The 21,838-nt window shown below is 39.0% G+C and overlaps 1 protein-coding gene across 1 annotated transcript in view; it reads right to left on the minus strand.

Moving 5' to 3' along the window:
- SPHKAP (SPHK1 interactor, AKAP domain containing) overlaps positions 1-21,838 on the minus strand; it is a 408,888-nt gene that overhangs the window by 328,352 nt on the left and 58,698 nt on the right. Inside the window, exon 3 of the mRNA XM_053711468.1 lies at positions 13,227-13,337. Within this exon, the coding sequence (XP_053567443.1) occupies positions 13,227-13,337 (111 nt within the window). The remainder of the gene's footprint in view (positions 1-13,226; positions 13,338-21,838) is intronic.

Genomic DNA, 21,838 nt, shown 5'->3' on the forward strand with positions numbered 1-21,838 from the left:
CCCGAGTCTAAACACCCCTACCCTTACACTTATTAACCCCTAATCTGCCGCCCCCGCTATCGCTGACCCCTGCATTATATTATTAACCCCTAATCTTCCGCTCCGTAAACCGCCGCAACTTACATTATCCCTATGTACCCCTAATCTGCTGCCCCTAACACAGCCGACCCCTATATTATATTTATTAACCCCTAACCTGCCCCCCACAACGTCGCCGCCAGCTACTTACAATAATTAACCCCTAATCTGCCGAGCGGACCTGAGCGCTACTATAATAAAGTTATTAACCCCTAATCCGCCTCACTAACCCTATCATAAATAGTATTAACCCCTAATCTGCCCTCCCTAACATCGCCGACACCTAACTTCAATTATTAACCCCTAATCTGACGACCGGAGCTCATCGCTACTATAATAAATGGATTAACCCCTAAAGCTAAGTCTAACCCTAACACTAACACCCCCCTAACTTAAATATAATTTAAATCTAACGAAATTAATTAACTCTTATTAAATAAATTATTCCTATTTAAAGCTAAATACTTACCTGTAAAATACATCCTAATATAGCTACAATATAAATTATAATTATATTGTAGCTATTTTAGGATTAATATTTATTTTACAGGCAACTTGGTAATTATTTTAACCAGGTACAATAGCTATTAAATAGTTAAGAACTATTTAATAGTTACCTAGTTAAAATAATAACAAAATTACCTGTAAAATAAATCCTAACCTAAGTTATAATTAAACCTAACACTACCCTATCAATAAATTAATTAAATAAAATACCTACAATTACCTACAATTAACCTAACACTACACTATCAATAAATAAATTAAATACAATTGCTACAAATAACTACAATTACATAAACTAACTAAAGTACCAAAAATAAAAAAGAACTAAGTTACAAAAAATAAAAAAATATTTACAAACATAAGAAAAATATTACAACAATTTTAAACTAATTACACCTACTCTAAGCCCCCTAATAAAATAACAAAGACCCCTAAAATAAAAAAATGCCCTACCCTATTCTAAATTAATAGAGTTAAAAGCTCTTTTACCTTACCAGCCCTGAACAGGGACCTTTTCGGGGCATGCCCCAAGAAAATCAGCTCTTTTGCCTGTAAAAAAAAACATACAATACCCCCCCCAACATTACAACCCACCACCCACATACCCCTAATCTAACCCAAACCCCCCTTAAATAAACCTAACACTAAGCCCCTGAAGATCTTCCTACCTTGTCTTCACCATCCAGGTATCACCGATCCGTCCTGGCATCCGGTGCTGAAGAGGTCCAGAAGAGGCTCCAAAGTCTTCCTCCTATCCGGCAAGAAGAGGACATCCGGACCGGCAAACATCTTCTCCAAGCGGCATCTTCGATCTTCTTCCATCCGGTGCGGAGCGGGTCCATCTTGAAGCAGCCGACGCGGATCCATCCTCTTCTTCCGGCGTCTCCCGACGAATGACGGTTCCTTTAAGGGACGTCATCCAAGATGGCGTCCCTCGAATTCCGATTGGCTGATAGTATTCTATCAGCCAATCGGAATTAAGGTAGGAATATTCTGATTGGCTGATGGAATCAGCCAATCAGAATCAAGTTCAATCCTATTGGCTGATCCAATCAGCCAATCAGATTGAGCTCGCATTCTATTGGTTGATCGGAACAGCCAATAGAATGCGAGCTCAATCTGATTGGCTCAATCTTATTGATAGTGTAGTGTTAGGTTTTATTGTAGGTAATTGTAGGTATTTTATTTAATTAATTTATTGATAGGGTAGTGTTAGGTTTAATTATAACTTAGGTTAGGACTTATTTTACAGGTAATTTTGTTATTATTTTAACTAGGTAACTATTAAATAGTTCTTAACTATTTAATAGCTATTGTACCTGGTTAAAATAATTACAAAGTTACCTGTAATATAAATATTAATCCTAAAATAGCTACAATGTAATTATAATTTATATTGTAGCTATATTAGGATTTTTTTTACAGGTAAGTATTTAGCTTTAAATAGGAATAATTTATTTAATAAGAGTTAATTAATTTCGTTAGATTAAAATTATATTTAATTTAGGGGGGTGTTAGTGTTAGGGTTAGACTTAGCTTTAGGGGTTAATCCATTTATTATAGTAGCGGTGAGCTCCGGTCGTCAGATTAGGGGTTAATAATTGAAGTTAGGTGTCGGCGATGTTAGGGAGGGCAGATTAGGGGTTAATACTATTTATGATAGGGTTAGTGAGGCGGATTAGGGGTTAATAACTTTATTATAGTAGCGCTCAGGTCCGCTCGGCAGATTAGGGGTTAATAAGTGTAGGCAGGTGTCGGCGACGTTGAGGGGGGCAGATTAGGGGTTAATAAATATAATATAGGGGTCGGCGGTGTTAGGGGCAGCAGATTAGGGGTACATAAGGATAACGTAGGTTGCGGTTGGCAGATTAGGGGTTAAAAAAATGTAATCGAGTTGCGGCGATGTGGGGGGACCTCGGTTTAGGGGTGCATAGGTAGTTTATGGGTGTTAGTGTACTTTAGGGTATAGTAGTTAAGAGCTTTATGAACCGGCGTTAGCCCAGAAAGCTCTTAACTCCTGCTATTTTCCTGCGGCTGGAGTTTTGTCGTTAGAGCTCTAACGCTCACTTCAGAAACGACTCTAAATACCGGCGTTAGGAAGATCCCATTGAAAAGATAGGATACGCAATTGACGTAAGGGGATCTGCGGTATGGAAAAGTCGCGGCTGAAAAGTGAGCGTTAGACCCTTTAATCACTGACTCCAAATACCGGCGGTAGCCTAAAACCAGCGTTAGGAGCCTCTAACGCTGGTTTTCACGGCTAACGCCGAACTCTAAATCTAGGCCTAAGGAAATAATGAACTGAATCAAGGATTACAGGCTGGTGCTACTAGTAAAAAACAATTGTGAAGAACCCAAAGAAGGGGTTAATATTAGCACTCTTTCCTACACACACAGGAATGTGCGGTAATAAGGTAAATATAATACAATATTTAATTATCAACATTAATTAAAAAGTAACTTTTAATTACTAGTTACATTAAAATAAGAGAAAAACTTCTCAGAAAAATACACCAATTACAAGCCAAATACGAACGGAAAATAACATGCTGTGACACCGCTCTGTTTCCTGGCCGATATCAGCTTGTCGTCGGCATCGGGTGTCAGGGGTGATAGGCATGTAAACAGTAGAATAGAATAAAAATAGTGCACAGAAGTACACTATAACACCCAAAAACGCGTTTCGGCCTGGTATACGGCCTTGCTCAATTTGAAATTCGGACAAACCGAAGCCCGGGTGCCACCCCTAAAAATACCATATGACAGGTTAAACACCAACCAATCCCAGGTCTGTTTTCTAAACATAGACGTAAATACATGCCCTCTACTGATAGGTGGCAGCTTACTGATACAGATAAAAAGGGGAGGGGCTGACCCGACCTGTCAGATCAATGTAAATAGTACCGATGATCACACATTCATCCTCGTAAACATTGTTGCAGTGTACAGGTTATGATATTGGACACTATGATTACTCATTCACAGGCAGGGTGTCAAAGGCTTAATTTATAATGGTATAAATAATTAAATGATAAAGAAGTATGTAAGTGTCCTACGTGTGGCAAGTACTTATATAAGTACATCAATACGATCCAGGCATATTGCGCCAGAAGGTCTAATATGTTAACCACTTATATGAGCAATGGATTACTTAATGAGTACGTTAAATATGTAGTTTAATTAGAGTCCCATAATTGCGATCGGTATAGGAATCAGAAAACAGGCTAGGGATATAATAATGAAGTATGGTCATAACTAGCTATAGTATTGGGCAGCACAGATAAAATGGGTACTATGATAGTGGCTGTCGGTTTTCTATATACTTAACCTTTCATATGGTATTTTAAGGGGTGGCACCCGGGCTTTGGTTTGTCCGAATTTCACATTGAGAAAGGCTGTATACGAGGCCGAAATGCGTTTGTGTTTTATAGTGTACTTCTATGCACTATTTTTATTCTATTCTACTGTTTACATGCCTATCACCCCTGACACCTGATGCCGACGACAAGCTGATATCGTCCAGGAAACGGGAGGGTGTCACAACTGAGTTATTTTCAGTCTGTATTTGGCTTGTAATTGGTGTAATTTTTGGAGAAGTTTTTCTCTTTTTTTTTAACAATTTTTATTGAAGTCTCAAATCAATATTACAAGCAGGCAGGGTTTGCCCATGTACCAGAGTAATAGAAACATAAAACATATATTAACAGATCAAGGATATTGTATACATTTACATATCTGTGGCCCCCTGCATTAGTGAGAACAGATTAAGTTGGGTGAGCACTAGGGCTACCCCAGTAGTTTAGGGGGTAGTATCTAGAGTTGTGACTATCTGTGATTGGAGTCTACCAATAGGGGTATATATGAAGAAGTAAAATCGTCCAACGAGTTCCATTACTGTCTGTTGAGCTGGACTGGGCAAAAGCAAACAGGACTTCTTTTTTATTCTATTTTGTAAATTAAATGTAAACATATAAAAATTCTCCCCCTAGTATGTGAAGGGTCCCTCTTGGACCTAGGGAATCTAGTGAGAGTAAAATCTGGGGGGGGGGGAGCTTATAGGTTGGTCAGTCTTGGGTCAAAGTGAGAAGAAGGGGAAAAAGAGCACAGCTGGGAAGAGCCGCTCTTATTAGAAAAGAGGGGAAGGGAAGGGGGGGACGGAGCTATCTGCGGTAGCCAGATTAGTATTAAGGGCGAACTGAACTGTTGAGGGCATTCTGTTACGAGAGAAAGGGAGAGTTCTCCGTGGGGGTGTATATCACAACATTGGTAAATTTTTACATCATATAGAATGGGGAAGCTTTCTAACTTAAACATGGGGTCAATTTCCCTGCTGTTTTAACCAACTCCTAAGGTGTGAGAAGAGCAGCAGTAGGGCCCTGTAGATTAATCATAGTAGATTAATCATAGTGCATCAAATCTTATATATAACATAGAGCCAACAGTATAGAGGTTAAGGAGCTTCTCCTCCATTTGGCAGTCCAATTTGTATAAACAAATGTGTAGAGACCAGGTTTTTATTATATAGCAGACATTCTGTTTCTCTGTTCATTTAAAAAATATGGGAAATACACTTTATTAATAAATATAGTGAATCTTATTACTAGTAGATTGGTGTTGAAATATTGGAACTCTGCTAGAAAGCCAAAATTTACAGAACTTAAATCTAATGTGTTGAATCAGTTATGGTTAGAACAAGTTGACACACTTATGTTCTCTAGACCAGGGGTCGCCAACCTTTCAGACCTCAGGGATCACTAAACTCACAATTTTGAATCCCGTGGACCACTAACATGATTTTTTTTAGCTTTGAGAACGGCATTCAGCCGAAACATGTCAGCTGTGTGAGCTGACTCTTTTTTAGGACATATCATCCTGTTATTCTTTTTAATCCTTTTTGTTTTAAGGATTTACAAATAAAGAAAAACAGAATTTATGCTTACCTGATAAATTACTTTCTCCAACGGTGTGTCCGGTCCACGGCGTCATCCTTACTTGTGGGATATTCTCCTCCCCAACAGGAAATGGCAAAGAGCCCAGCAAAGCTGGCCATATAGTCCCTCCTAGGCTCCGCCTACCCCAGTCATTCGACCGACGGACAGGAGGAAATATATATAGGAGAAACCATATGGTAACGTGGTGACTGTAGTTAGAGAAAATAATTCATCAGACCTGATTAAAAAACCAGGGCGGGCCGTGGACCGGACACACCGTTGGAGAAAGTAATTTATCAGGTAAGCATAAATTCTGTTTTCTCCAACATAGGTGTGTCCGGTCCACGGCGTCATCCTTACTTGTGGGAACCAATACCAAAGCTTTAGGACACGGATGAAGGGAGGGAGCAAATCAGGTCACCCAAACGGAAGGCACCACGGATTGCAAAACCTTTCTCCCAAAAATAGCCTCCGAAGAAGCAAAAGTATATAATTTAAAAAATTTGGTCAACAGGAACCTCATTCTTGAAGGCCCATGTGGAAGCCACAGCCCTAGTGGAGTGAGCTGTGATACTTTCAGGAGGCTGCCGTCCGGCAGTCTCAAAAGCCAATCTGATGATGCTTTTAAACCAAAAGGAAAGAGAGGTAGAAGTTGCTTTTTTACCTCTCCTTTAACCAGAATAAACAACAAACAAAGAAGATGTTTGTCTAAAATCTTCAGTAGCCTCTAAATAGAATTTTAGAGCACGGACAATGTCCAAATTGTGTAACAAACGTTCCTTCTATGAAACTGGATTCGGACACAAAGAAGGTACAACTATCTCCTGGTTAATATTTTTGTTGGAAACAACCTTCGGAAGAAAACCAGGCTCAGTACGTAAAACCACCTTATCTGCATGGACCAGATAGGGCGGAGAACACTGCAGAGCAGATAACTCAGAAACTCTTCTAGCGGAAGAAATTGCAACCTAAAACAAAACTTTCCAAGATAATAACTTAATATCTACGGAATATAAGGGTTCAAACGGAACCCCTTGAAGAACTGAAAGAACTAGATTAAGACTCCAGGGAAGAGTCAAAGGTCTGTAAACAGGCTTGATTCTAACCAGAGCCTGAACAAACGCTTAAACGTCTGGCACAGCTGCCAGCCTTTTGTGAAGTAAAACAGATAAAGCAGAGATCTGTCCCTTCAGAGAACTCACAGAAAATCCTTTCTCCAAACCTTCTTGTAGAAAGGAAAGAATCTTAGGAATTTTTATCTTGTTCCATGGGAATCCTTTAGATTCACACCAACAGATATATTTTTTCCATATATTATGGTAAATTTTTCTAGTTACAGGCTTTCTAGCCTGAATAAGAGTATCTATTACAGAATCTGAAAACCCACGCTTTGATAAAATCAAGCGTTCAAACTCCAAGCAGTCAGTTGGAGAAAAACCAGATTCGGATGTTCGAATGGACCCTGAATAAGAAGGTCCTGTCTCAAAGGTAGCTTCCATGGTGGAGCCGATGACACATTCACCAGGTCTGCATACCAAGTCCTGCGTGGCCACACAGGAACTATCAAGATCACCAAAGCCCTCTCCAGATTGATCCTGGCTACCAGCCTGGGAATGAGAGGAAACGGTGGGAATACATAAGCTAGGTTGAAGATCCAAGGTGCTACTATTGTATCCAATAGAGTCGCCTTGGGATCCCTGGATTTGGACCCGTAACAAGGGACCATGAAGTTCTGACGAGAGGCCATCAGAACCATGTCTGGAATGCCCCATAATTGAGTTATTTGGGCAAAGATTTCCAGATGGAGTTCCCACTGCCCCGGATGCTCCTCCATCGCCAGGGAATTCATTGTTACCCCCTGATGGTTGATATATGTAACAGTCGTCATGATGTCTGATTGAAACCTTATGAATTTGGCCTTTGCTAGTCGAGGCCAAGCCTTGAGAGCATTGAATATCGCTCTCAGTTCCATTATGTTTATCGGGAGAAGAGAGTCTTCCCGAAACCATAGACCCTGAGCTTTCAGGGGTTCCCAGACCGCGCCCCAGCCCACCAGACTGGCGTCGGTCGTGACAATGACCTACTCTGGTCTGTGGAAGCTCATTCCCTGTGACAGGTTGTCCAGGGTCAGCCACCAACGGAGTGAATCTCTGGTTATTTGATCTACTTGTATCGTCGGAGACAAGTCTGTATAATCCCCATTCCACTGTCTGAGCATGCACAGGTGTAATGGTCTTAGATGAATTCGTGCAAAAGGAACTATGTCCATTGCCGCAACCATCAAACCTATTACTTCCATGCACTGCACTATGGAAGGAAGAAGAACAGAATGAAGTACCTGACAAGAGCTTAGAAGTTTTGATTTTCTGGCCTCTGTCAGAAAAACCTTCATTACTAAGGAAACTATTATTGTTCCCAAGAAGGGAACTCTTGTTGACGGGGACAGAGAACTTTTTTCTATGTTCACTTTCCACCTGTGAGATCTGAGAAAGGCTAGGACAATGTCCGTATGAGCCCTTGCTTTTGACAGAGACGACACTTGAATCAGGATGTCGTCCAAGTAAGGTACTACTGCAATGCCCCTTGGTCTTAGCACCGCTAGAAGGGACCCTAGTACCCTTGTGAAAATCCTTGGAGCAGTGGCTAATCCGAATGGAAGTGCCACAAACTGGTAATGCTTGTCCAGAAAGGCGAACCTTAGGAACCGAAAATGTTCCTTGTGGATAGGAATACGTAGGTACGCATCCTTTAAGTCCACCGTGGTCATGAATTGACCTTCCTGGATGGTAGGAAGGATCGTTCGAATGGTTTCCATTTTGAACGATGAAACCCTTAGAAACTTGTTTAGAATCTTGAGATCTAAAATAGGTCTGAATGTTCCCTCTTTTTTGGGAATTATGAACAGGTTGGAGTAAAAACCCATCCCTTGTTCTCCTAATGGCACAGGATGAATCACTCCCATGCTTAACAGGTCTTCTACACAGTGTAAGAATACCTGTTCGAAGATAATTGAGACCCGTGGAACCTTCCCCTTGGGGGTAGTTCCCTGAATTCCAGGAGATAACCTTGAGAAACTATTTCTAGCGCCCAAGGATCCTGAACATCTCTTGCCCCATCCTGAGCGAAGAGAGAAAGTCTGCCCCCCACCAGATCCTTCCCAGATCGGGGGCCAACACTTCATGCTGTTTTGGTAGCAGTGGCAGGTGACTTGGCCTGCTTACCCTTGTTCCAGCCTTGCATCGGCCTCCAGGCTGGCTTGGTTTGAGAAGTATTACCCTCTTGCTTAGAGGGTGTAGAATTTGAGGCTGGTCCGTTTCTGCGAAAGAGACGAAAATTTGGCTTATTTTTAGCCTTAAAAGACCTATCCAGAGGAAGGGCGTGGCCCTTTCCCCCAGTGATGTCTGAAATAATCTCTTTCAAGTCAGGGCCAAACAGTGTTTTACCCTTGAAAGGGATGTTAAGCAAAAGCGCTCTGCGCGCCACGATAGCAAACCCTGAATTATTCGCCGCTAATCTAGCTAATTGCAAAGCGGCATCTAAAATAAAAGAGTTAGCCAATTTAAGAGCTTGAACTCTGTCCAAAACCTCCTCGTACGAAGATTCTTTATTGAGCGACTTTTCTAGTTCTTCGAACCAGAAACACGCAGCTGTAGTGACAGGAACAATGCATGAAATTGGTTGTAGAAGGTAACCTTGCTGAACAAACATCTTTTTAAGCAAACCCTCTAACCTTTAATCCATAGGATCTTGAAAGCACAACTATCTTCTATAGGAATAGAAGTGCGTTTGTTTAGAGTAGAAACCGCCCCCTCGACCTTGGGGACTGTATGCTATAAGTCCTTTCTGGGGTCGACTATAGGAAATAATTTCTTAAATATAGGGGGAGGACAAAAGGTATGCCGGGCCTTTCCCACTCCTTATTTACTATGTCCGCCACCCGCTTGGGTATAGGAAAAACATCGGGGGGCACCGGAACCTCTAGGAACTTGTCCATCTTACCTAATTTCTCTGGAATGACCAAATTGTCACAATCATCTAGAGTAGATAATACCTCCTTAAGTAGTGCGTGGAGATGTTGTAATTTAAATTTAAAAGTTACAATATCAGGTTCTGCTTGTTGAGAAATTTTCCCTCAATCTGAAATTTCTCCCTCAGACAAAACCTCCCTCCTGGCCCCTTCAGATAGGTGTGAGGGTATGTCAGAACAGATATCATCAGCGTCCTCTTGCTCTTCAGTGTTTAAAACAGAGCAATCACGCTTTCTCTGATAAGTAGGCATTTTGGAAAAAATGCATGCAATAGAATTATCCATTACAGCCATTAATTGTTGTATGGTAATAAGTATTGGCGCACTAGATGTACTAGGGGCCTCTTGTGTGGGCAAAACTGGTGTAGACACAGAAGGGGATGATGCAGTACCATGCTTACTCCCCTCATTAGAGGAATCATCTTGGGCAATATCATATCTATGGCATTATTATCCCTACTTTGTTTGGACATTATGACACAAATATATCACATATATTTAAATGGGGAGACACATTGGCTTTCATACATATAGAACATCGTTATCTGATGGTTCAGACATGTTAAACAGGCTTAAACTTGTCAACAAAGCACAAAAAACGTTTTACAATAAAACCGTTACTGTCCCTTTAAATTTTAAACTGAACACACTTTATTACTGAATATGTGAAAAAGTATGAAGGAATTGTTCAAAATTCACCAAAATTTCACCACAGTAACTTAAAGCCTTAAAAGTATTGCACACCAAATTTGAAAGCTTTAACCCTTAAAATAACGGAACCGGAGCCGTTTTTACATTTAACCCCTATACAGTCCCAGGTATCTGCTTTGCTGAGACCCAACCAAGCCCAGAGGGGAATACGATACCAAATGATGCCTTCTATAAGCTTTTTCAGTGGTTCTTAGCTCCTCACACATGCATCTGCATGCCATGCTTTCCAAAAACAACTGCGCATTAGAGGTGCGAAAATGAGGCTCTGTCTATGACTAGAAAAGGCCCCCAGTGAAAAAGGTGTCCAATACAGTGCCTGCCGTTTTTATTAAAACAATCCCCAAGATTTAACAACTATTAAAAGTAATAATCTGCCAAATATACTTAGTAAAGTAATCGTTTTAGCCCAGAAAAATGTCTACCAGTTTTTTAAGCCCTAATGAAGCCCTTTATTCTTTTACTTAAACTAAGAAAACGGCTTACCGGTTCCCATAGGGAAAATGACAGCTTCCAGCATTACCGAGTCTTGTTAGAAATGTGTCATACCTCAAGCAGCAAAGTCTGCCCACTGTTTCCCCCAACTGAAGTTACTTCATCTCAACAGTCCTGTGTGGAAACAGCTATCGATTTTAGTAACGGTTGCTAAAATCATTTTCCTCTTACAAACAGAAATCTTCATCTCTTTTCTGTTTCAGAGTAAATAGTACATACCAGCACTATTTTAAAATAACAAACTCTTGATTGAAGAACAAAAACTACATTTAAACACCAAAAAACTCTAAGCCATCTCCGTGGAGATGTTGCCTGTGCAACGGCAAAGAGAATGACTGGGGTAGGCGGAGCCTAGGAGGGACTATATGGCCAGCTTTGCTGGGCTCTTTGCCATTTCCTGTTGGGGAGGAGAATATCCCACAAGTAAGGATGACGCCGTGGACCGGACACACCTATGTTGGAGAAATTATGTTTTAAATTGTCGGTGCTCCATCCAATCCTTTCTTTGTTTTGCTATGATTTTTTTTTACACACACATACTATACATAGCTAGTATAACCATATTTAAGTTTACATTATGTATATATTTACACATTTTTAAGAATTATTTTTTTGAATTAACGAACTGAATGACAGAACTTAGAGAATACTTTCAAATGACAGATAAAAGAGGAGTGCCAACTTTTGAGCTGGAAACAGAAAGGCAGAAAGTAGGGAAAAATGATTTATGTTTAAAAGGACCACAATACTTCCAAGTTACCTCCCCAGTTAGGAATTATTCAAAACTACTTATGATCATGGACAGACATTGGAGTCATAAATTAAGTTTATATCAGATAGCTCTCAATATGGATGTGAGCTAACCATGACTGATGTTACTGGCAATTACTATAATACTGGTGGGATATGGCTGATCTGCTGGATGGCAATTACTGGAATTCTGGTGGAATGGCTTTGTGCTCTAGAAAATTATTAGAATGAAAAATATATAATTTAAAAAAAAGAAGAAGATGGCGGGGAGGAAGACAAACAGTGATGTAAGTCCATCTAAAGGAATTGGGAAAACTACTACAAAGAGACAGGTAAAGGGAAGCAAATACATTAAATATAAGAGAATTATTTTTATTTTTTTAAGATTTTCTTTTTTTATATACTTTAATTCCAATATTTCAAGCCAAGACTATACCAACCTCTACTGACTTTAGAACGGAAGCATTTTTCTCTGAGCAGCGCGCCGGGCGGGAGGAGTTAAAAATACAATCTAGCTACGCAAGTTGCGCAGTACTACGCAACGTGCGTAGGGATATTGAAATTTAACTTCTTCATTGGTTTTCACTGATGGTCCAGCCAGGCACTGTAGGGAGTTGCGGCGCCGGCGGGGGTGACACCATCAGAGGAGATTAATTCCTGCTTGGTGGGTTCAAGGACCACCAACATCTTGGTCCATGGACCACTGGTTTGGCGACTGCTGCTCTAGACAAGGAGCTGAAAAGTTTGTAGATAAATGGGAAATGCTGGTCACCTAATTAGATCCTCAATTACAAAAACAAATTATATATCCGTTAAGAAACCAGATTTTTATGCTTGAAGCCAATATTGGTGGAGAATGGCTAATATTCTAACAATTGTTATTTGTTGGGTTGGAGGGGAGAGAGAGACATTTTTTTTATAGAGTTTATAATCACAGGAGTAGTACGGTTTGCAATTGTATTTTATATAATAATAGAAAATTAGCAACAATGAAGAAACGGTTATTATATTGTAATCATTTATTTTTTATCTTTTTAAAATATAAAATGTAAAATTCTAACAGGGTGGATGTAAGATGGTAGAGATATACGTTTTAGTTTAATTGGTCGATTTGTATATGCTATGTATTCTCCCTTACCTTGACCTGCGTGGCACTAAATTTATTTTTTGCGTTTTGTACACTTTGCCGGCTCTAAATAAATATATATATATTAAAAAAAAATGCAGAGGCTTCACTAACTGGATAGATAAATATTTCTATTCCCATATGGCTATGGTTACATCTTTAGAAACATTCCATGAGTAGGCAGGCTGGCAGTAACTTGTCATTTTATACTCAGTCTAATGTCATCACCCAAGTGAACACATCAGTTGACAGCACATTTGCTTACAAAATATGTTTAGCAGTGAAGGAACTGGCAGCTGAAACTGTTAATGTGAGACATCCATCTAAACCCTTACAACCCCAGGTTCTTGCGTTTACCCTAATGCAATGTGCTGCAGTCCTGTCTGGCAACCAAAGGGTTACACCAATTGTGCACAATAAAGATTTTTGTAAGAAAAAAAGTCTTGAAATCTATAAGAAATGATAGCTGAATTGCATGTTTGCTCAATCTGTACCAATACCCAGGACTTATATAAATAAGGTACTAATTTTGTTTACAAACCAGTAAGATTACACAAAGGAGTAGGGTGAATTATAAAAATCAGTTCATATAGATATTACTTACAGATGTGCAGTGGGCTTCTGACTTCTCTTCTGCCAGCACAATCTGGCACAGGTTCTTGGGGTTCTGTAGCCAGTAGTCTAATGACTCAGCTGGACGATTGGTGCACAGTACCTGGTCAAACACAGAAGAGATCACAGCTTGATGAACAGAAGCTTACACTGGCAAAATACCAGGCATCATTCTCATGTTAACTCTGTACATTAGAAACATTAGAATTTGTGTTATATTCAATTTCTCAATGGATTTTTACAAAATAATTGTTTAGTGTTGGCTTAGTCTAGATGATGCAAAGGTTTTCATTCAACTACCTGAGTCTTAAAATATAGGATGAAATGTTTTATACATCTATAGCCTATATTAGCAATTGTTTAGAACACTGCAAACATCTGCATATAAGATAAATGTTTTTAAAGAATATAAAACTATGATGTTTTTAGGAAAATTTGATTTGCATTTGTTTGCAGTCTGGGGACACACCCCTTAAAATGCCTATTGCGTATTGTTTATCCTATATCCTCTGTTTTAACCAGTTAGGTATAGATGTAAATCAGCTAATATGAATGAAAAGCAATCACAGTGTTGAATGTTGCATGGTCATAGTTCATATTTCTACAGGATTCACAGCTTTCAGAGGTAAATCACAGTTAAAACATGTAAAATAGAATAAAAAGTACATTGCAAATTATGTTTTACTTTATATAGTTAAACAATTCAATGATATATAAAATTTATTTTTTATTTCCCTACCTAAACTTCAGGAGCCCCATCCGATATGCAGCGGGCGACGCCAAATTTTGCCCGGGTTTGGTATCACATATACGGCGTAACATAGAAGTTACGCTCGTATATTTCTGCCTTCGCCCATAGTTTTTCTACCCATAGGCTAACATACAAAACCCGCGCAGTTTGGTATCCAATATACAGCGTAAGGACTTACGTGGCGAAAATGGAGAAATCTTACTTCATTTTCACCTCGCCACAAAATGCAGGCGTAGCAAGCCTTACGCTGAGTATTGGAGCCCCGTAACTCCCTAAAATGCCTGCAAAATAAAACCTAACTATCTACACTGCAATCCCTAATAAAGTGTTTAACCCCTAAACCGCCGCTCCCGAACCCCGCCGCCACCTACATTAAATGTATAACCCCCTAATCTGAGCCCCTACACCACCGCCACCTATATTAACTATATTAACCCCTTATCTGAGCCCCCTACACCGCCGCCACCTATATTAACTATATTACCCCCTAAACCTAAGTCTAACCCTAACACCCCCTAAATTAATTATTATTTAAATAAATCTAAATAATATTAATATTATTAACTAAATTATTCCTATTTAAAACTAAATACTTAGCTATAAAATAAACCATAAGATAGCTACAATATAATTAATAATTACATTGTAACTATTTTAGGGTTTATATTTATTTTACAGGTAACTTTGTATTTATTTTAACTAGGTACAATAGCTATTAAATAGTTAATAACTATTTAATAGCTACCTAGTTAAAATAATTACAAAATTACCTGTAAAATAAATCCTAACCTAAGTTACCATTACATCTAACACTACACTATCAATAAATTAATTAATTAAACTACAATTATCTAAACTAAAATACAATTAAATAAACTCAACTATATTACAAAAAAAACCAAACACTAAATTACAAAAAATAAAAAAAATATTACAATAATTTTAATCTAATTACACCTAATATAAGCCCCATAATAAAATAAAGAACCCCCCCAAAATAATAAAATTTCCCTACCCTAAACTAAATTACAAATAGCACTTAAAAGGGCCTTTTGTGGGGCATTGCCCCAAAGTAATCAGCTCTATTACCATCCCTTAAAAGGGCCTTTTGCGGGGCATTGCCCCAAAGTAATCAGCTCTTTTACCTGTAAAAAAAAAAGAACAACCCCCCCATTACAACCCACCACCCACACACCCCTACTCTAAAACCCACCCGGTCTTCAGTTCCAGCGTTGCCGATCTTCAGTTCCAGCATCGCCGGTCTTCAGTTCCAGAGTGGACAGTCTTCAGCTCCGCGGTCATCGGTCTTCAACTCCTCCGCTCCGCACCGGCTGGATCCTGTAAGAAGAAGAGGTCGCCGCTTGGAAGAAGATTTCACTGCCTGGAACAGGACCTTCTCCGCCGGTCTTCAGGACAGGTAAGGAGCACTTGGGTGTTAGACTTTTTTAAGGTGGGATCGGGTGGGTTTTAGAGTAGGGATGTGTGGGTGGTGGGTTGTAATGGGGGGGGGATTGTCCTTTTTTTTTTACAGGTAAAAGAGCTGATTACTTTGGGGCAATGCCCCACAAAAGGCCCTTTTAAGGGCTGTTAATAGAGCTGATTACTTTGGGGAAATGCCCCGCAAAAGGCCCTTTTAAGGGCTATTTGTAATTTAGTTTAGGGTAGGGAAATTTTATTATTTTGGGGGGCTTTTTTATTTTATTAGGGGGCTTAGATTAGGTGTAATTAGATTACATTTCTTGTAATAATTTTATATTTTTTGTAATTTAGTGGGGTTTTTTTCTATATAGTTTAGTTTATTTAATTGTATTTTAGCTTAGATAATTGTAGTTTATTTAATTAATTTATTGATAGTGTAGTGTTAGGTGTATTTGTAACTTAGGTTTGGATTTATTTTACAGGTAATTTTGTAATTATTTTAACTAGGTAGCTATTAAATAGTTATTAACTATTTAATAGCTATTGTACCTAGTTAAAATAAATACAAAGTTATCTGTAAAATTAATATAAATCCTAAAATAGCTACAATGTAATTATTAATTATATTGTAGCTATCTTAGGGTTTATTTTACAGGTAAGTATTTAGTTTTAAATAGGAATAATTTAGTTAATAATATTAATATTATTTAGATTTATTTAAATAATAATTAAGTTAGGGGGTGTTAGGGTTAGACTTAGGTTTAGGGGTAATATATTTAATGTAGGTGGCAGCGGTGTAGGGGGGTCAGCTTAGGGGTTAATACATATAATATAGGTGGCAGTGGTGTAGGGGGGTCAGCTTAGGGGTTAATATAGTTAACATAGGTGGCGGCGGTGTAGGGGGGTCAGATTAGGGGGTAATACATATAATATAGGTGGCAGCGGTGTATGGGGGTCAGATTAGGGGGTAATACATATAATATAGGTGGCGGCGGGGTCCAGAAGCGGAGGTTTAGGGGTTAATACATTTATTGTTAGGAGTGAGAGGGGGGATTGCGGATAGAGGGGTATATTTTTGGGAGGCGTGTTAGACAGTTACGGGATATTTTATACTTTAGTTAGTTTTTTAGACGCAGGCAGTTTCTAAAGTGCCGTAAGTCACTGGCGACTCCAGAAATTTGCAGTTTCGCTTATTTCTGGACATTGCTAGTTTGTCCGACTTACGGCACTTTAGCAACTGCCGGCGGGGTATATGTAATACCCCAATGTGCGAGGTGAAACTACAGATGGCGCGGGTTACCTCGCTTGCGCCAAAAAGTACGCCGTATATCGGATCGCGCCCCTGGTAGACATCTGAGGGCGTCAACTAATTTTCTGTAGTATCGTACTTGATTATGTTACTTTGAAAAATAACAAATGAGAAGATCAGAACACAATTCAAATGTGCAACAATACCTCTACATTGTATATCTCTTCTAGTTTAAATTAAACTTCATTTTAGTATTCTAGTATAGAAAGGAAACCACTGTTGCATATATCTGTAAAAAAAGCAGTGCACTGCAAAACACTACACACACAATAAATGTTGGTTTTTTTATACGCAGTTAAACCCTAATTCTGCCAGTTTTACTGTCCTAAATTAGTCCAGGGAAATAGGCTTTGAAAACCCTGTTCAGTTTGTTTATCTTATTAGCTTTGCTGAATCCAGTTAAGGCAGATATATATCAACTCCTGACTTTATCAACAATCATTGTGTAAAATGCTGCAGGGTCAAATTCTTGCATCCTGCAGAATGCACTCCAACCTATCTGGCTACAGTGGAAAAACACAATTTCAGAGGTAAATTACATGAAAATAGGTTTTAAATTAATAAAAATATAAAGCAAAGGTTATTTTACACTGCTAAACAGTGAAGGGGCAGTAAACACTTTAAAGGGACAGTAAACCCAAACATTTTCTTTCATTATTTAGATAGAGAATACATTTTTTTAAAAGTATTCAATTTATTTCTATTATCAAATTTGTTTCATTCTCATGTTATTCTTTGTTGAAGGGATACCCAGGTAGGTAGCGTGCACATGCCTGAAGCACTACATGACAGGAAATAGTGCTGTCATCTAGTGCTCCTGCTAAGGTATAACATTGTTGCAAATCTGCTGCCATATAGTGTTGTGGACACGTGCACACTCATGAGCTTACATCCCAGCTTTTCAACAAAGGATAACAAGAAAACGAAGAAAATTTGATAAGAGCAGTAAATTGGAAAGTTGTTTAAAATGGTATGCTCTATCTGAATCATGAAAGAAAAAATTTGGGTTTTATGTCCCTTTAAGGTTGCAATATACAATGTTTAAAGGGACACTTAAGTCAAAATTAAACTGTGACTTACAGGGTTAACCAACCCTGTACCAGTCACTTGTTTGACAGAGAAAGAGTTAATGGACAATTTCCACATTACCCGTCTCTCACAGCCCAGCCTAGCCACACCAGGCAAGCCTGTGACTTATTTCAGTGGGTGCAAGGGTTAACAAACACTCTCTAGTCCTCTAGTCTATACTAGACCATAAGAAAATACCCAAACTCCCCTTCTATGCCACCCACACTGAACTATCTCTGCTGCCACCACCACCTAAGATTATTATATGGGAAATCTTAAGGAAAACCAAGACTAACAAATTAAAAATCCCGAAACACAATTTAACAAAAATTAAACAAAAAAACCCTCTAATAATATTACTAGTCTCTTTCAGTAATGTGGTTCAAATAATCAAGAAAGGCAAAACTTAAAGGGACAGTCTAGGCCAAAATAAACTTTCATGATTCAGATAGAGCATGTAATTTTAAACAATTTTCCAATTTACTTTTATCACCAATTTTGCTTCTCTTGGTATTCTTAGTTGAAAGCTTAACCTAGGAGGTTCATATGCTAATTTCTTAGACCTTGAAGCCCACCTCTTTCAGATTGCATTTTAACAGTTTTTCACCACTAGAGGGTGTTAGTTCACATATTTCATATAGATAACACTGTGCTCATGCACGCGAAGTAATCTGGGAGCAGGCACTGATTGGCTAGACTGCAAGTCTGTCAAAAGAACTAAAAAAAGGGGCAGTTTGCAGAGGCTTAGATACAAGATAATCACAGAGGTTAAAAGTATATTATTATAACTGTGTTGGTTATGCAAAACTGGGATATGGGTAATAAAGGGATTATCTATCTTTTAAAACAATAAAAATTCTGGTGTAGACTGTCCCTTTAACTAAAGGAACATTTGTTATGAGCAAAAAAAAGAGCCACAGTGCATTTGTATATAAAAACAAAACAGTTTAACAATTACACACATCAAAACTGTTTTCAATAATAAAGGGAGAACATATTACAGCACATATAACTTTACCCATAGAATATAGTTTTCTGCTTGTATGGATAGTCATAATACACTTCAGCAGACAGCATCCCATGTAAAATGACAATATTATATTGTTGAATTCAAAGTTATATATCTTTTTTCTGAGATCAAATTTCTGGTCAGGCCCCTTTCAGAGTGGGCAAACAGAGGCATAGATTACGAGTTTTGCGTTAGCCTTAAAAAGCAGAGTTGGCCGGTCCCAACGCTGCTTTTTAACACCTGCTGGTATTACGAGTCTTGCAGGTACAGGTGTACCGCCCACTTTTTGGCCAGACTCGGAAATACCGCAAATCCACTTACGTCAATTGCGTATCCTATATTTTCAATGGGACTTGCATAGCGCCGGTATTACGAGACTGCCAAAAAGTGAGCAGTAGACCCTCTCCTGTCAAGCCTGGTACCGCATTTTAAAGTCAGTAGTTAAGAATTTTACACTACAACGCCGTAGCATAAAACTCTTAACTAAAGTGCTAAAAAGTACACTAACACCCATAAACTACCTATTAACCCCTAAACCGAGGACCCCCACATCGCAAACACTAAAATATATTTTTAACCCCTAATCTGCCGAACCAGACATCGCCGCCACTATAATAAATATATTAACCCCTAAACCGCTGCACTCCCGCATCGCAAACATTAGTTAAATATTATTAACCCCTAATCTGCCGTCCCTAACATCGCCGACACCTACCTACATTTATTAACCCCTAATCTGCCGCCCCCAACGTCGCGGCCACTATATTAAAGTTATTAACCCATAAATCTAAGTCTAAGGTTAGGGTTAGACTTAGGTTTAGGGGTTAATATGTTTATTATAGTGGTGGCGACATTGGGGGTGGCAGATTAGGGGTTAATAAATGTAGTTAGGTTGCGGCGACATTGGGGGCGGCAGATTAGGGGTTAATAAATATAATGTAGGTGTTGGCGATGTTGGGGGCGGCAGATTAGGGGTTCATAAATATAATGTAGGTGGTGGCGGTGTCATTTTACATGGGATGCTGTCTGCTGAAGTGTATTATGACTATCCATACAAGCAGAAAACTATATTCTATGGGTAAAGTTATATGTGCTGTAATATGTTCTCCCTTTATTATTGAAAACAGTTTTGATGTGTGTAATTGTTTAACTGTTTTGTTTCTATATACAATGCAGATTAGGGGTTAATAATATAATGCAGGTGTTGGCGATGTCGGGGACGGCAGATTAGGGGTTAATAAGTGTAAGATTAGGGTTGTTTAGACTTGGGGTTCATGTTAGGGTGTTAGGTGTAGACATAAATGTATTTTCCCCATAGGAATCAATGGGGCTGCGTTAGGAGCTTTAAGCTGCTTTTTTGCAGGTGTTAGGTTTTTTTTCAGCTGGCTCTCCCCCATTGATTCCTATGGGGAAATCGTGCACGAGCACGTTTAGCCAGCTCACCGTTACCGTAAGCAGCGCTGGTATTGAGGTGAGATGTGGAGCTAAATTTTGCTCTATGCTCACTTTTTTGCGGTTAACGGCGGGTTTGTAAAAACCCGTAATACCAGCGCTGTCTGTAAGTGAGCGGTGGGCATAAACTGCTCGTTAGCACCGCACAGCCTCTAACGCAAAACTCGTAATCTAGGCGAGAGTGACCATGCCTCTCCTTTATGGCATGTCATAAAAACTCTAAATCCCGGGTTAAAATTATAGAAAAACTTATAACTTTTTGCCATGCTACTGTGTTTAATTGCCCTTTAATTATATGTAGTAAAAATGCTTGCATTATACTTAATTTATTTTTTCCCCTTTTTACTTCAATTCTAAAAATTGTGGGCTTTACAATTCCTGTTAAAATAGGAATGAGTACGGACTCCATACTTAACCTTGCCATATTCCACATAGTCATTGGTTGAATACTCGAGTGACCCATTTATAGCTGTTATTAAATGGCCTCCGAAGAGAAGGAAACCTAGGTTACAACATGGCAAACCACACTGCTTTATGGAAACTAAAACTTTACACTTATTTTATTACAACTTAAATGGTTAGAAATCTTTCATTTTTTAAACAAATAAAAAATACATGACTAGTTAGTTAAAGTCTAACACATCTAAATACACTTACCTTTAGGGGCAGATTTAATAAGGAGCGGATACTGTTTTCTCTGTCCGTAGTTTCCGGCTCGCTTGCCAGAAACATAAGTTAAGAAGCTGCGGTCAAGAGAAATCTAATACGATAGGGATGATTGATGGCCCCTGCTAGCAGCAGATTGGCCGCAAATTAGCAGGGGGCGGCATTGCACAAGCATTTCACAAGAAATGCTTGTGCAATGTAAAATGCCGACAGTGTGTGCTGTCGGCATTTAGCGATGTCAGGTGGACATGATTCACTACAGCGACACTTAGTAAATCTACCCCTTAGTATGAAACAAAGCTTCAGTTCCTGTATAAATTATATTTTTATATCTGCTATAAACGTCTCTTATGACCGCCCAGAAAAGAAGGCAGGTTTTACCAATATCATCCAATCCCGCGGCAGCACTGATCAAGTAATTTAAATATCAATAACTGCATGCCTTCACCAACAACGCATGCGCAGTAGAATCTCAGGGCAATAGCATGCGCCCTGTTCGTGCGCTCCTCAAAGCTTGACTGTGAATGCTGCGTCCCTCTTTCTTCAGCGCTCTGTTGCGCCTATCCTACCACAACCTGTCATGGGCCTCTTCCGGCACAGTGTTGATGACACTCCATATGACACAGAAGAAGAGAAGATAATTGTGTGCATGCCGGCCGCCATGCATGTTCTACCCAGGTAGAACACCATTTTTTGTGGTGCATAGGTTGAAGAAGGGTTTGGCAGAAATAATAATTTCAACAGCAAAATACAGGTAAACTATGGAAAATGGCTAATACGTGTTATTTGCATAGTTAAACAACTTGATTTGATGTTTTGAAAATTGAAAAGTTTTTTGGGGGGTTTACTATCCCTTTAAATAACGAATATGATTTTAAAAAAAATGCATCCCAGGCTAATCTTTGTGTTGAATAAATCATCCTATCATTT

Source organism: Bombina bombina, chromosome 4, assembly GCF_027579735.1.
Source record: "Bombina bombina isolate aBomBom1 chromosome 4, aBomBom1.pri, whole genome shotgun sequence".
In the NCBI taxonomy this organism is placed as follows: Eukaryota; Metazoa; Chordata; class Amphibia; order Anura; family Bombinatoridae; genus Bombina; species Bombina bombina.